Source organism: Odocoileus virginianus, chromosome 4 (assembly GCF_023699985.2).
Source record: "Odocoileus virginianus isolate 20LAN1187 ecotype Illinois chromosome 4, Ovbor_1.2, whole genome shotgun sequence".
NCBI lineage: Eukaryota > Metazoa > Chordata > Mammalia > Artiodactyla > Cervidae > Odocoileus > Odocoileus virginianus.
Genome location: NC_069677.1, coordinates 8,740,001 through 8,756,462, shown reverse-complemented (window position 1 = coordinate 8,756,462; position 16,462 = coordinate 8,740,001). Strand labels below are relative to the sequence as shown.

The 16,462-nt window shown below is 43.3% G+C and overlaps 2 protein-coding genes across 4 annotated transcripts in view; one reads left to right on the top strand and one right to left on the bottom strand.

Annotated features, from left to right (window-relative positions):
- The window catches only part of HCLS1 (hematopoietic cell-specific Lyn substrate 1), a 32,595-nt gene extending 30,376 nt beyond the window's left edge, over window positions 1-2,219 (top strand). Inside the window, exons 11-14 of one of the 2 annotated variants that reach the window (XM_070466036.1) lie at window positions 377-481; window positions 1,009-1,233; window positions 1,340-1,409; window positions 1,611-2,219. In XM_070466036.1, the coding sequence (XP_070322137.1) occupies window positions 377-481; window positions 1,009-1,233; window positions 1,340-1,409; window positions 1,611-1,747 (537 nt within the window). In that variant the 3' untranslated portion in view covers window positions 1,748-2,219. Of the gene's footprint in view, window positions 1-376; window positions 482-1,008; window positions 1,241-1,339; window positions 1,410-1,610 lie in introns of both variants that reach the window. The other variant, XM_020894169.2, reaches the window with a different exon arrangement.
- Window positions 2,220-3,752: 1,533 nt separating this feature from the next.
- Window positions 3,753-16,462, bottom strand: part of FBXO40 (F-box protein 40) — a 19,904-nt gene continuing 7,194 nt past the window's right edge. For both annotated transcript variants that reach the window (XM_020894167.2, XM_020894168.2), the window contains exons 4-6: window positions 12,710-12,747; window positions 9,769-11,691; window positions 3,753-6,895 (exon numbers count right to left, since the gene is read on the bottom strand). In XM_020894167.2, the coding sequence (XP_020749826.1) occupies window positions 6,677-6,895; window positions 9,769-11,691; window positions 12,710-12,712 (2,145 nt within the window). In that variant the 5' untranslated portion in view covers window positions 12,713-12,747 and the 3' untranslated portion in view covers window positions 3,753-6,676. The remainder of the gene's footprint in view (window positions 6,896-9,768; window positions 11,692-12,709; window positions 12,748-16,462) is intronic.

The following is a 16,462-nucleotide window of genomic DNA, read 5'->3' as shown; positions in this document are numbered from 1 at the left end:
TGCCCAGATAGGAGCCTAAGGGGTCTGTATCCTTAGTAAAAAGTAAGACCCAGGACTCCCCTGTTTTAGCAAAATCTATAGTTGTTATCCTTGTCTTTGGAAGATTTCAATCTAATTGTGTAATTAAGCTTCATATATACATATAAGAATGCTCAGTGAAAAAAACCCCAAGATTTACATAGTTCAACAGAAGATAGGTCACCAGGCAGTGCAGTCAGTTACTGCTGCAAGAACAAGAGGAAGGAGCTGTCATTTCAGGTTGGAGTCCATCTTGAGAAATGATAGATGTGAATTGGCAGAGACAGGAAGGGGTATTCTAGTACAGGAGAGAAGATAAAATTTCTTGCTCACTGAAGAGATGCTTCATCCTTCACAGGCCTGGCCTCCGGCAGGGAGTTGTCCATCATCAGAGCCTGAGCCTGTGAGAACCAGTAGGGAACAACCGGTACCTGCCCTGCCCCCAAGGCAGGATCCCCCAGAGGTAAGCAGACTGCCCCCCAAAGATCTGCACCTTTCCCATCTCCTCATGTCCTAGTAGGTGGACACAGCCCTGCAGGCTGATCAAACACCCTGGTTTGCCTGGGGCTATCCTAACCTTAGCACTGGAAGTCTTATATTCTGGGAAATCACCCAGTCCTGAGCAGACTAGGACAGTTAGTCATCCTATCTGTCATCTTTTCTCCTTTTAGATTTTGCTTCAGTGTTTTCCTGGTCTTCCAAGGAATCTAACTCATTTGCCATTTATTTCTCCTTATACCTTTTACATTCCCCTTCTATTAATATCACCTGTTGGTAGGTGTTTTGAGTGGATGGATATGGGAGGAGGTTGAAGAAGGAAGAGGGGTGAGAGACTGTGTTCCCTAGGAGACTGTGTTAGAAGGAGCCAGAAATGGACCTGGAAGTGGAAGCATGTGGATGGAAGGGTCTTAGCAGTCCTCCATTGGGAGGTTTTGGAGAGGCGGCTCCTGGTGAACAGAAGTCACCTTGCTTCATACTGTCTCTTCTCAGGACAATGAGGAGGCCCCAGCTCTGCCCCCCAGGACTCCAGAAGTCTTCCAGCTGCAGGAAGAGCCAGTGTATGAAGCAGCACCTGAGCCCGAGCCTGAGCCTGAACCTGAGCCTGAGAATGACTATGAGGATATTGAGGAGATAGACAGACATGAGCAGGATGAGGAAGCAGAGGCGGACTATGAGGATGTGCTTGAGCCTGAGGATCCCTCTTTTTCCTCCACTTTGGCTGGTGAGTGGTGGGGCAGAAGAATTCCCCCAGTACATGGAAGGACTGGTCTGTTTTCCTTCTCCATGTTGGTAAGACCATGTTCATATTTCTCACTGTGCAGGATCATCAGGCCACCCAGCTGGGGCTGGAGCTGGGATCTCAGCTGTAGCCCTGTATGATTACCAAGGAGGTAGGTTGGGAGTGGTCTGAGGGGTCTGATGTCTGGAGCCCCTTGATACATGAGAGGTGGGTGGATTGTGTGGGTCAGAATAGGGCCCCAGACTTGGCATCAAGGGCAGGCCTCTTTCCCTTCCTGAGGTTTAAAGAGGGGGCACAGGGGTGGAGGGATTCTTGCCTGACGATCCTAATAATCTGTCAATTTTCTCCCCAGAGGGAAGTGATGAGATTTCCTTTGACCCAGATGATGTCATCACTGACATTGAGATGGTGGACGAGGGATGGTGGCGAGGACGTTGCCATGGCCACTTTGGACTCTTCCCTGCAAATTATGTCAAGCTCCTCCAGTAACTGTTCCTGTCTTCTTTCTGCACTGTAACTTCGCATGTCCCCAGTGGCTCTGCCTCCAGATGCTCTCCATTTCTGCTGCAAGTGTCTGACAGAATGTCATGAGTTGCCTGAAGTTCTAGACAGACTTCCCTCTCCCTCTCCATTAGGGTAGGGAGCAGCGGCAGCACGAAGAAGGGGGTCTCCTTCCCCTTGATGTCTTCTTTATCCTGGATACCCAGGATGATCTCAGGGATGTTTGTCTTGTGGTCCCGCTCCCTTCCTCATGAGTGCCCCCTCTAACCCATACCCCTAACTCTAGTTTCCTTTGCGAGTGCTGAGCTTCCTGGTCCGTCTGCATGGCAAGGTATGTCTATATTTCCTAGTTTTCCTAGGTGTGTTGTTTTCTCAGTTTCCTTCTCTGCAGAGATATCTCTGACTCTTCTCTCTGATCAGTCCTAAATTGGAAATAAAGTGGGACCATGGCTAACCTCTATTCTGAGGTAAATAGTACTTTTACACGGCCCTCAATGACCCTAACTCTCATTACAGGTAGAGGGAATTTTCCTTCCCTCTTTCGCATATTCAGAAAAATCCTTCCAACCACTGCCCATCACTCTGTACCCTGGTGTCAAGGGCCATGCCTTTTCCTTAGACTATACTGATATCCAGTCCAAAAACAGATGGGCCTGGAGAATGGCAGTTAGGTTGGGAAACAGGCCAGGAAGGGTCTACATTAAGCAGTTCAAATTCTACTGGCTTCTGCAGTTGTGAGAGGTCAGCCACCTTCCACCTGGGAGTAATGACTATATTTCTTTAGTGCACGATGATGCCTGAGGCAGAAGCAGAAATTAGGGGAAAGGAAGGAGGAAAAGATTTGGCCAAGAACAAGAACAAAAGATTAAAACTAAAAGGGAACAATTGGACTTCCCTGGTAGCTCAGCTGGTAAATAAACTATTGCAATGCAGGAGATCCCGGTTTGATTCCTGGGTCAGGAAGATCCCCTGCAGAAGGGATAGGCTACCCACTCCAGTATTCTTGGACTTCCCTGGTGGGTCAGACGGTAAAGAATCTGCCTGCACTGCGGAGGCCTAGATTCGATCCTTGGGCTGGGAAGATCCCTTGGAGGAGGGCATGGCAACCCATTCCAGTATTCTTGCCTAGAGAATCCCCATGGACAGAAGAGCCTGGCAGGCTACAGTCCTTGGGGTTGCAAAGAGTCAGACATGACTGAGCAACTAGGCGCAAAAGGGAACAATGAGATGATAAAAGGGTTTGGAGTCAAAAATAGTGGCCTCTACTAAAGAAAGTCTAGGCTTCCCTGTAGCTGGATGAATGAAATCAATGACTGTGTAAGAAGATAGATTGAGTTTCTCTGTGGTACATGAAGTTTCTCTGTGGTACAGGGCTGAGGCTGATAGAAGAAGTGAGGACCTTTGGACAGCCAGTGATAAGCAAAAAACAAGTCATCAAGCAAAGTATGGGGATGAGATCAGGATGCAGTGAGTTTATCTAACCTCAAGCCATTGGGATTGGCAAGATCCAGAATAGGAGACCCTAGGCAAAACAAAATCAAATCAAAATGAAAGTCAGGATTTGGTATAGGGTTGGTAGAAAATGGGGGCTTTTCTGGTGGCTCAGATGGTAGAGTCTAAAGTCCGTGCTATAACCAATATCTAAACTTGGGTTCAGCTTTCAAAGATGGAGAAGACAGTGGGATCAAGGAAAAGCTAGGATTGGTGGCTGAGACCCATAGTTGCGGCAAGGCTTCATGAAAATCCTTAGAGTTCACTGGTAAGCTGCCCATGTGCTTAGAGCGCTGTATCTGTCAGGCTCATTCCTTGGCTTTTCTTCAAGACACACACTCCGTTGTTGCCACAGTGACCTCTGTGCCAGTGAGACACATCTGTCTCTACACCTCACTTGCAGGAGTCATCCAGTTAGACTTTCAGAGTACAAAACAGCCTTTATATTTGCCTGTAGAGTTATTGGGGTTTCCAGGGTATAGAGGTAAGTCACACTAATATATACAATCTCATTCTTTGCTTCAGTTTAATTAGACATCACACATAGATCATACTTTGGCAGCGATTTTCTTCTTACATCCAAATTCCACCTTGATTTTCACTTTTTCCTTCATTATAAGACAAAAGCTTCATTTCCAGGTCCTTAAGGCAATAATCCTTTCTGCATGGGTTCCACAAATCTTACCCTCCACATACAGCAATCCCTACTTTGGACTGGATTTCTTGGTGTGGTACTCTTCAAGGGCTCTGCCCACAGACATCTCCCCCATCCAAGTTCTTATTCTTGGGTCCACAGTCCCCTCCTTAGCTGATTCTTAAGCTGAAGCCATTTCTAGCTATCTTGCTTTTGTCAGATAATGCTTGCTGTTCATGCTGCTCACTGTAGCTTCATCCCATTAATCACTTCACTGTTTCTGTAAAAGGCTTTCCTTTTTCTCCAACTGCCCTCTCACCATAAAATGTGCATTTTTGTATAGGCCAGTGGATACCTGTCTTACTCTGATTTCCTGCTACATATATAATTTGATGCCTTATAAAGTGTGTTTGATGGTGTTGATCCACTCAATGTTGCACTTTAGATAGAAACTGGGAAAGTAAAGTGTGCCTAGAATGGTGGGGCCCACAAAGAGGTGCAGTCACTCTTCTGACTGCCCTCCTGAACCCCAGGCTGCCCAGACTGTCAAGGAAGAGCCCTCTGCTCTCTTTCTCTATACTTCTCATCTGGCTCACAGTAGCCCCAGATTTTCATCTCCCTTAGTCTACAACTCCCCTTGCTTTCTTTTTCTAATAAAATAAACCCCCAAAATGGATTTTCAGAGCTTTCTTTCTTCATATAGGAAGGACTAGATTCCAAAAATGTGGAACTGATCCCTGGAGAACTCTTCCTTTTTTCCCCCACTTTATCGTTTAGTTGTTGCAATTACTTACTTTCACTGAATAAAACCTTAGCTCACACTCTAGTTATATTTTTTAGAAAATGGCACGTTATATACAAATGTGAAATATAAACCAAACAATAAGGATTAGGAAAAGTAGAGTTACATTACTGACTAGTACCAAGTGGCACGTTAAAATGAAAGATGAGGGTACTTCTACTCTGGCACTTGCTCTCATGCCTTCATATCGACTAGACTCTTATTGTTGGTGGTTAAATTCTTTGTTCTCTGCTTCTCCACAGTACCCATCCTCCTTTTCCCTCTGTCTTGCTTGCTGACAATTGCTAGGAAAATGGTATCAGTTAAGGTGAGAGGGATATATACACGGGATAAGCAGTTCAACCATCCTGGCTTCAGCTATGCCTGGAGACCTGATAGGATATATTTTTTGCACATGACCCAAGGACATGAAGCCACATCAAACAAACTTAGCTCCATTTGGTTCCCAACTTAAAATCATCATGTATCTAAAATCTATTTGGTAAACAAAGAGCTACATGAAATCATGACTACTATAGATGGTTATGTGAGGTCAGAATTTGCTGTACTAAAAAGCTTACCTGACTTACTGCTATTGGCATGTCATTCATTAGGGCAGTGGTTCTCAACCAGGAGTGATTTTGCTCCCAGAGGATATTTCCAGAGACATTTTTGGTTGTTAAAGCAGTAGGGGAGCTACTGGTATTATTGAATAGAGGCCAAGGATGTCACTAAACATCCTCTAACACACAGGACAGTCCCTTATGACAAAGAATTATCCAGTGTAAAATGTCAATAGTTCCACAAAACCCTGCTTTGGGGATGCCAGTTTCTCTTGTGTATTTTTATTTAACTTTTGTTCTCATAAGTTTTGACTATTTGTTACCAAAAATCAGAAGTGTCACCCATTTTTCACAGAATGAAGTCATGCCAAGCAAGAGGTAAGAGCAATTAAAGGGAATCACTATGTTCAGATGTCTTCCTTCTCAAGATTCCCCATGGTATACTCAAGTGGTGTCTAGGACCTAGGGACTGGTACCACAGGACCTACAGTGGGCCTGACTTTTCCATACGCGTGGTCTCCTTGGGCTACCCTTTGCCTTCTGGCATGACACGGAAGTTGAGGTTAGTGTCTTGTGATCATTTCACATAGCCCAGGGTGGTGCTGGCCCATACCTGGGCTCTCCCTGATCCAGCCCGAGCATACAATTTTCAGAGGAAAAGAAACTTGAATCTTAAGTCGCTATTAAAATGTTCAAAAGCAGTCTGTGATTTTTGTCCTAATTTTCTTCATACATATAGTATCTCCTCTGGATTCCTCTCATTTTTTCAAGGCTGTCCTTCTATATGTTGCCAAGATTCTACACAACCACCTCATTCTGTGACCTTATTTCTGCCTCTTACTGTTCAACCTTAGGTGTCCCTGAGGCTGCTGTGCTTAGCCTAGGTCTCTGTTCTGTTGGACTGTTTGAACTGTCTGGGCTTAGAGACAGTGAGGTAATTAAAAGAAGCCCTGGACTTGGCTGTCAAGGCAACTCCAGCTCCAGAAACTTCAGACTGTGCTTTTTACCCTGGGTGCCCTGGGAGGCATCTCAGTCCCTCTTCCTATCTGCCCCATATCGTTGAAGGCGCTCATAAACTAAAAAGTTCTCCACAAAAGCACAGGCCTATGCTGGTTATGGAATTTCACTGCTCTCTCATCTCCTAAGGTCTTGGGCTCATCTTCTAAATGGCCTCAAGTTACCTATTTACTCCGCAGATGGATTTATTTTAGAAAAAATAAGTACGGGGAGGGAGGCTATTAGTTATCAGTATGGTGCTATAGCAATTATACAAGCCATGGCTTAGGTAATTTTTCCACCTTATGCTGCTACTCAGGTTTTGAAGGACATTGCATGTTCAAAAACACCTAGATAACATTTCCAATTTGTAGAAGAAAGTTCTCAAAATCACACTCTGTCCAACTTCAGTAACTCTGAATAGGAATCCAAGAACGGTGGCTTCTGAGTCTTTAGTGTAAGGTGTGTCTTCCTCGTGGTCTGGCTCTAAAGGTGGTGACTAAGGTCTCTCGGGCCTGTTCATGGGACTGACGCATGCTGGTCAAAAGAATCGGGTCAGTCTTGTGTTCTACAACATTGAAGGGACAGGATTTCAGGTGCTCAGACATGGAGGCAACTTCATTAAACTCCCAGCTCTTGATTTTGGAGAAGAGGCTGCTGAATTGCCAAATCTGAGGAGAGATAGATGCATGAAAGTAAACCCAGAGTGTGGTACCCACAGGTCAGCTTTATTTAAATAGTTTGAAGAAATGCCTTTCTGTTCTTCCTGGTCTCAGATTCCAGAAAGTGTTTAGTGACTGCAGCATACATATGTTAGTCTCATTCTCCAGAATCCAATTCCTAGACCCCCTTCCAACTGATAACCTTCCCAGCCAGCACACGTTGTGTGAAAATGACTAATACCAACTAATACTAATCTGCTTATTGCTATACACCCTCACCCCACCCCACCCCCCAGCAAAGTGATTAGTTCTAGAATAGACATATGTTTCAAATCAAGACAACCAGTGCCAATGAGACTCTACTCCAGAACTTTTCTCTGAGATATCAGGAAGTACATTCTTTTTTCCCCTCTGTGCTTAAATTTGGAAGCTATTGTCTCTCAGAGCTGCTAACAGCCCCCATGGACCACGAAGGGAGAACTGTGTCTTAGAGTGGAGTCACTAGTGAGAAAGTAGAGATAAGAATTGATAGTAAAAAGATCATTTGGGGGACATTTTTTAGCAGTTAGATCAAGCTATAACTGAAATTATTACCTTTAGACTTTTTAGTTATGGGCCAATAAATTCCCTTTATAGTTTATGTATAAACTTATGTATAAAGTTTCTTATGTATAAAGAATACATTTATACATGTAAAGAATACCTATATAAAGAATATTCTTATGTATAAAGAATGCATTCCAGTAGTCTTGCCTGGAAAATCCCATGGATGGAGGAGCCTGGCAGGCTATGGTCCATGGGGTCACAAAAAGTCAGACACGACTGAGCGACTTCACTTTCTTTTCTTTTTATATTTATGTATTTTAAGTTGGTTTTATATTGCTTAAAAATTAAAGTATGCTAATTAATAAGAGTCTCACTAGAACAGAATCCTTAGGAGAAATCTAAAAGGCTGGTACTCAAACCCCTGCTGGCCTTTGGCACTTAGGATGGTGCCAAAGTAACTAGTTTTAAAACCTGACTATGAAGATAGGCATAACCTGATATTCTTCAACTTTATCACTTCATCATCAGTATCTTGTCATTGTTCTTATATATAAAAAAAGTGCCCTGAGATCTTAGAATTATTTTCCTTTTACTTTAAAAAGCCATTTTAATATGAGTATCCTTTAGCTCCAACTAAATTCTCTTTCTTCCTTTCTACAAGGAAATTAGTTTGTCCTGAATGATATTTAAGAGTTGTCAGCAATGACTGAATTGGGAAAATTGTTAGTCAAAAAATAATGAAATTTCTAGTATGTAAATTAAATTATTTGCATTTGATTTTACAGAGGAAGATATTAGGTAGTTCCAGACTATACAGTTCCTGAAGACAGGGTCATAGTCTCATTCATGTTTATTCCTAACACATGGTCAGTTGGCAGTCATTTATTTAACACATGGATGCAGGCCTGGATTCATAAAGGAGAGTGTGATAATTACTTTTTGAAGAAGACTGCTCAGGGAATGGTAATAGAAAATATGCAAGATGTTTTAGACATAATCAATAAAAATAGATGTAAACATCTCCTAACTCCCCAAAGCCAGTTTGCATACAACCACATACTGGGAAGAAAGTCAACAGTGAGATTTTGGAATTAATGACCTAAATGGGCATCATACATTTGTGATTCACATTACTAATACATGTACCATAAGAAAGGGTGCTAAAGGCACCTTGGATATGATGAATTGGGAGTTTCACTTCTATTTGATACAAGTTAATAGAACTTATAATACAGTTAAGCAAGCCTAGCTTTATCAGAGAATGAAATGGCAACCCACTCCAGTGTTCTTGCCTGTAGAATCCCAGGGACGAGGGAGCCTGGTGGGCTGCCATCTATGGGGTCGCACAGAGTCAGACATGACTGAAGTGACTTAACAGCAGCAGCAGCTTTATCAGGAAAAGGGAATAAAGCTTTTCCAAGGGGAAAGATTCTTTCATTTATACAATATTTTAAAAATTAAATAAGCATTTGCAGCAAACTCCGAGTTCCCTTATCAGGTATCGAACCTTAAATAAGCATTTGAACCAGGAGAAATCAGTGGACCAAATTATTTTAGAACTTCAAAATGAATTCAACAATGGCAAAAATTAGTTGACATGCAGCTTAGGAGAATCTGCTGGCATATTGTATCAATTAGAGTCTAGGCCGAAAACAGATGGCACACTCATACTGGGTAATCTGAAGAGAATTTTAAAAAGGAATGATACACAAATGTGTGAGCAGCGTATAGGAAAACGAGAAGATTTAGTGCAGTACCCAGGCTAGTAACCATCTTGAGTGCTACTACTCTAGGCCTGAATGGGAAGGAGGAGTTTATTAGAGTCCAGAATGGATAACTGTGTGGAGAACACCATCAAATATCGCTATCTTCAGTGGAGAGACAAGGCCAGTGCAAAGTGTCAAGAAGGGGAAAATGCGTGCAGAGAGGAAGCTAGAAGAACACTTGTGTCAGCCTCTCCCACCTGCCCATCTCCCATTAGATATACTCCCGTTAGACTAGCCCGCCTGGAAGCTGGAGGGCAGGGGAGCAGGTTAAGGTAGTCTGCAGAGATCAGCCTCCTGGGGGACAGATCACAATGGAGAATGGATCATGCAATCAAACAGCAGATATTCTGAACACATACACAGAGATACATAGACAGTACTATATGTATTACTATTTTTATGTTTATGGGTGTGTCTCCTCCTCTAGACTAGCTTCCTTGAGCTCACAGACTGTGTCTCATTCTTAGTAACCTAGTACAATCCCAGTGCCTAGTATACTGCTGGTGCATAGAAGGCCCTTAGGAAATAATTGCTGAATGAATGAAGTAAATGACTAAGTGAATTACTTGCCTTTCTGTGAACTCTCCAGGAGGTGCCTCCATGGGAATACCTCTTCTTCTTCCACTGCAGGAGGACCATCCCTCTCTCTTGTAACAAAGTGGCACAGATACTCCTCATCAGCACGGACACCTGGGAGAGCTGGGACAGGCTGATGCTGTCTAGGAACCCAGCAATGTACTGCAGGACTTCCAGGGGCAGGCTGGTTAGAGAATTCTGGTTTTTTCCTTCACGACCTGAGAAATGGTTGTTCTTCCTTCCCTCACTCAGCTCTGAAGCAACCTCCGGCTTGATGGCAAAGGTCTTGAGCTCCTGACTGTATATCACTTTTGCCTTTTGCCCTGGGGGACGGAAATGGTTTTGAATAAAGGTACATCCCAAGTAGGCCAGGGGGCATCGGTGTTGGAACCAGCCGTTGAGACATGACTGAATGTCTGTGTGGACATTCTTGAAATGTAGGGGAAATTCATCCCTCCTGAAGAACTTGTTGCAGGTGAAAGTAAAGGCAGAGCTGCTCTTGTTGTGTCTCCTGGTCACACACTCACTGTGGAGCTCCACATGGAGCCCGTTCGCGTTGCTCTTCGGGTTGGCAGTGGTTAGGAGGTCGGCCAGCACCGTCCCAGAAGAAAACTGTTCTGGCTCAAAATTGTATGTCTGTGTAGCGAAATCCATGAATAGCCCGTCAATGCTCCTGGACTCGGAGATGACGTGACCTTTGAGTTCTCTTTCCAAAGCACACAGGAGGGTGGTCTTGATGAGATCTGACTTGGGCAGGTCCTCCACAGTGATCCCTAAATCTGAAGTGTCGACAGCCTTGTGCTCACTTGGCCTGCAACTCATGGCATCACCTAGGCGAGCCCGCTTCCCACAGTAGCTCACGGGAACTTTGAAGGTGTAAACAGTCTTCACTTCCTGAGCCTCCAGGTTGCCGTAAACAAAGTCTTTCTCTTTGGGTGTACAAGCAGGCATTTGACCAAAGTGAATAAGCATCCTCCCATTGTGCACCAGGTACATATTATAGTCCTTTGCATCCACAGCTGTTTTCAGTCTTTCCAGAACACCATCCTGCCAAGGGGCAAGTCCTGTCTTTTCTATGGCTGCATGAAAGTCCTGCTGCTTCTGGTCTTCCTGTGGTTCTTTTCCTTTGGCAGCTCCCTCCTTTACCGTTCTATTGCTGCTGGAAATCTGTTCTTTCTCTGGGCCGTTACTGCTCTTGCTGTCACTGCTGGCTAATGAGCTTGTTAAAGCTGAGGCTGCATGCTCTTTGCTGAATATATTTTCCCACTTGTCAAACTTGGCCAGGTCCATCCCTTCTTTGGTTTTGGCTAATGCCTCTCGTTCTTCTTGAGTCAACTCTACCACCTCCCCATTCATGGCTGACAGAGAGTGGCCTGTTAGCAAACTAGCATCCTCCCCACCCACCGCTCCACCCATTTCCTCCCAGCTGGCTTCACCATTCATAGGAGGTTCCTCTTCCGTGGGTTCTCTAGTTTCTGGGAAAAGTTCTACCATTTTCAGAGATCTAAAAAGGACCTTCTGGTCCTGAAGGGCCAGGGCTGTGTCCAAGCATTCCTCATCGGGGATCTCTTTCATGATGTTCTCGTGAAGTGTTGTTTCAGAGTCCACATTTGGCCAGCGGTTCCACTCCATGGAGCAGCAGACCACGCTGGCAGGACACACTTGCAGGTGCTTGGCCAGCTTGTGGCGGGACAAGAAGAGGGGGCAGCCATATTCGGAGTTGAGGCACGGAACCTGCTCTAAAGGGCAGAGTAGCTCGTGCTCAGCCTCTTTGCACATGTGGAAGGTAGCACCACAGGACAGGTGGCAGTTTATCACCGGGCAAGAGACACTGGGCTCCACAGGCATGTGGCAGTGACGGTTGAAGCATCTCTCACAGTGTCTGTGCTGCCCTGGTGGAGGCCTGCGTGTCCTACCCTAGAGACACCAAAGGCAAGGGGAAAGAGAAAACAAGTGACTGCTGGAAGAGAAGCTCTACATGTCTGTGAGTGTTTAATTGACTTATTTCCTGTTTATACACGCTGATTCTAGGAAACTTGGAAAATACAGAAAGTAATAGAGAAGAAAGCTGGAGAAGAAAATGGCAACCCACTCCAGTATTCTTGCCTGGAAAATCCCTTGGATAGAGGAGCCTGGTGGGCTACAGTCCGTGGGGTCACTAAGAGTTGGACACGACTGAGTGACTGAGAAGGCACAGAGGAGAAAGCAAAAACACTCATAATACCACAACCAGAAATAACAACTATCAATATTCTTTATTTTCCAGTAGTTTATTTTATCTGTATACTCGATGTGTTGAAAATAGGAAAAAAAAAAAAAAAAAAACCACACATGAAAGTGGGCTACAAACTTGACAATTGCTATTTTTGAGTTGTGGATTATGGAGGATTTATGCACAGTTAATACTCTGAATACACTTTTTCTGCTTTAACTTGCTATTACATTATGTCTAGGCTGTTTTATAAATTTTTCTTTGCAAACTTTCTTCACAGTGGCAGTGTAACATTCCAGAATGAGTATTCTGTCATACACATGATCAACCACCAGGGGGCATGCTGGGAGGACCAAGGTGGCCTGGTTTTGCTCACATCTTCGTCCTCAGCACCTGTCACAGGACCTGGATCATTGTAGGCACTCAATAATATTTGCTGAATGAAGGAAGTATTAGCCATTTAGCTTACAGCTGGATTTTTTCTTTTTCATATATAAAGTTTTACTAAAAATCTTTGCTCATCAGTCTCTCTCAGGTCTCTGCTTTCCCCCAACCCTGTGTTGGTTTACTCTAGGTTCTGCTCTAGCACCTCTGGTTCAGCAAAAAGCCAATATATATCATTAGACCAAAAGGAAAAATCCACCAGCAGCTTGGGCTACAGGCTAAATGAGGGCACATCTGGGCCTCTGAAACGTGAAGTTCCAGTGAGCACCTGGTACTTACCATAGTTTCCAAATTTCTTCTGGCTTTGTATAATAACTCTAGGGGAAAATATAAAAATACAAATATGAATGATTCATGAGAAAGTTATTTTATCTACTTTAACAGGGGCCAAAATGACTTCAAGTACTCTTCCATCACCCTGGAAGTAAGTATCATGGCCCCCCATTTTACAGTCAAATATGCTCTTCTTAGATTCACTTTTACTTTCTCTTTCCTTCAACACACACACATTTTTTTTTTTTTGGCAAGCCATTTGAAGATAAGTTGCTGATATTATTACACTTTATCTTACTTATTTATCTGTAAGTATTTTAGCAAATATTTCCTAAGAATAAGACATTTTCTTTTGTGACTACAGTAACATTATCTCACCTAAGAAAACTAAAAGCAATGCTGTCTATATTCAAATTTTCCCAATTATCCCAAAAATGTCTTCTGTACTTTAAAAAACAATTTTCAGTTTTTTAACCAGAATCCCTGTAAGGTCGACTTATTACATTTGTTTAAGTCTTTTTAGCCTCCTTTAATCTGGAAAATCCTCCTTAACCTTTCTTTTTTAGAAAAGACAGCCTTAAATCTCAAGGAAATTGTATGCTAGTTTATTCATGTATTCATTCTTCCATACATTTACTCAACAAGCATTTTTTGGTTACCTACTATATATGCCAGTAAGTGAGCTTAAGGGTTACCCAGACTGCTTGTTGGAGAAGGAAATGGCAACCCGCTCCAGTATGTTTGCCTAGAGAATCCTGTAGAGAGAGGAGCCTGGTGGGCTGCTGTCTATGGGGTCGCATAGAGTCCGACATGACTGAAGCGTCTTAGCAGCAGCAGCAGCAGAAGACTGCTTGTTAATGTGGCTTTAAACACTGTTGTTCATTATAATCAGCTGTAATGCTTGTTACATATATAGATTTGCACTGTTCAGTAGGGTAGACACTGGCCACATGTGGCTATTTAAGTTAATCAAAATGAACTAGAATTAATAATTTAGTTCCTCAAGCCATACTACATTTCAAGTGTTCAGTAGCCCCATATGGTTAGTAGCTACTCTATTGGACAACACAGAATAGAATATTTTCATCTTCACAGAAAGTTCTATTGGACAACACTGCTATGGATGCTGGCTATACCCCTGACCTGAGTGAAGTGAGTGTTCTGAAACTTACATTCTTAACACATTCCCTATCTGACTCCTGCACTGCAAGTATGAAAGAGAGATCATGCCAGAATGCTCTATAATAGTCTGAATCAGGAGGCAGGTGAGAAGCTGCTAGCCAGATCATTAATAGGTTCAGGGTCAAGTAGAAGATAAATCAGCCAGAGAGAAAGAGTGCTGAGCAGAGTGGAAGGACTGTGAGGGTTGGACTGAGAGGAAGCAGAATAGGTTCAGATAAAGATCTTTTGGATGCAAGAGTCCAGTCACTTCTTTCATCATACAATTTAACATTCAGGTGGGCTCCCGCCATATTCCAGATCACTCCTAGGGGGGGAAATTCCCATTGTGGACTTGTGGGAATTTGTAAATATTAGGTTCAAGCATCTGGAATTTTGGTATTCAATAAGGAACCATTTGGGAATTCCCTGGTGGTTCAGTGGTTAAGACTTTGTACTTCCAATGTAGGGGGCATGGGTTTGATCCCTGGTTGGGGAACTAAGTTCCCACAGGCTGCATGGTATGGCAAATAATAATAATAGTAAATTAATTAAAAACAACCCATCTGGAAATTTTTAAAAAAAGAACCATTTATCATTGTAATTGGGGGTATTAATCAGTAGTAGTGGAAGGATGGAGTGGAAGGACCTGGAGTTGCTAAAGAACATGCTGGAGGCTGAGACGGTGAGACAGATGACAGCAGAAGTAGACAAGATGAGACAGACAGGAGACATTACAATGTTGCAAATAACATTTTTGTTTCTGACTTGAGATGGGGGAAGAAGAAAAGCCAAAGATGATGCCAAGAAAGTGAATCAAGAGGAGAGAATATTGGGTGTAATTCTGAGAAAAATGGAGGTCTAAGGAGGAAAGTGTTTGGGGAGGAAAGATGGGCCCAGAGAGTATAACACAAGTTGTTTTAGGTCATGATAGATCATGTGGGTGGGAAGATGAGGAAGTAGAATAGAGAGATGCAGACTTATGAATTATCCACTTAAAAGTGAGAAGAAGCCATAAATGGAGAAGTGAGCACACAGAATAGAAATCTGAGTCATGAAGTACAAGGCTAAGTGTGACCACTTTAGGGACAAGAAGAAGTAGAGCCAGAGAAGGAACACCAGAGAGCTAAGAGAGTCAGGACTACCTTGCCAGATCTAACGGAAAGGATGAGCGATGGCCTCCAATGCTACCGTGAGGTTAAGAACAGTGATGACAGTGCCACTGCTCATGGCAGGTCCCCAAAGAGCTCTTGCCAGAGCATGTGCATTTCAGCTGGGAGGTGGGACTCTTGGCCATTCAAAATCTGGTGTTTGTTTGGAGTGGAGGAGAAAGCGATTAAGCACACACTTCAATGTTGGCAGGGCCTCTGCCCTGCCTGAGAGAATGAGACCATCTGTTTTCTATTCATCACAGACATTCATCAGACATCCAGAATGGACTGTGGATGACTCATGGTCCCCTGTTGGGTTTTAGGTGGGAAAGAAGATTGGAGTAAGGCTACGTGAAAAAAGCTAACAGCACCAGGAATGTCCAACTTCATGTTTTCCAGCCAGCCAGATTCTGTGACAAAGTTGAGCCCATTTCCCAGCAAGGGCAAAGCAGCCCTGGCTAGTTATGTGCACTCCCTGCATGTAGCAAGAACTCTGCCCTTATCGGCAGACACGTGTCTGACTAGACGGACAACAGTAATAAATTCTAAGCTCAATCATTTCTTCTCTTTAAACTTGAGGTAGAGTTGATTTACAATGTTGTGTTAGGTTCAGGTGTACAGCAAAGTGATTCTGTTATACATACATCTATATTTTTTTATTCTTCTCCTTTACTGGTTATTACAAAATATTAAGTATAATTCCCTGTGCCATACAGTAGGTCTTTGTTGCCGATGACTTCTTATCCTTCAGCCTTATAAAAGGTTCTTAGGAACAGTGGTTTTGAGGCTAGGAACATTTGCAGTGGAGCCTTATTGCTCTCCATCTCTTTGAAGTTATTTGAAACTATCCCTTTAAGAGAAAACAAAAGCAATGCATGGAGGCAACAAAGATGCTGTAGCTGTTGTTGTTGCTTTATGTTGCTATTTAAAGAGCTTCTGCCAGACTCTGGAGCTACCCCAGATGAGTGACTTTCAGAGAGGACATGTGCTCAGCAGAAAGACACTGAGTGGAGACCACTCACTGGAGATGTTTGGCAGTGGAGGAAAGGAGAAAGATAAATATAGCCTAAGGGCATAAAATATCACATCTAAACCTTTTGTTGTATAGCTAGGGGAAAACATTCCAAAAACATTCCTACTATGATAAAAGACAATTCAAAATTGTTGATATTCTAACTACTGCTAGAGAAATAGGGTGACCAAACATGCTAGTTTGCCTTAGACACGCTCTGAGTGAGCACTGAAAGTCCCAGGTCCCAGGAAACCTTTTAGTCCCAGGTAAATTTTGACAACTGATTGATCACCTTAGGTTGGAGCCAACTGGTGTTGCCTCAAGTTAACCAAGTTAGATTTATCATAGGTTGTCTCATGATATGAGATGCCCTGTTCTCCCAATTTCTATTTCAGTGCAGTGACTGGATCCTTATCCTCCATGGGGTTTGTCTGACTT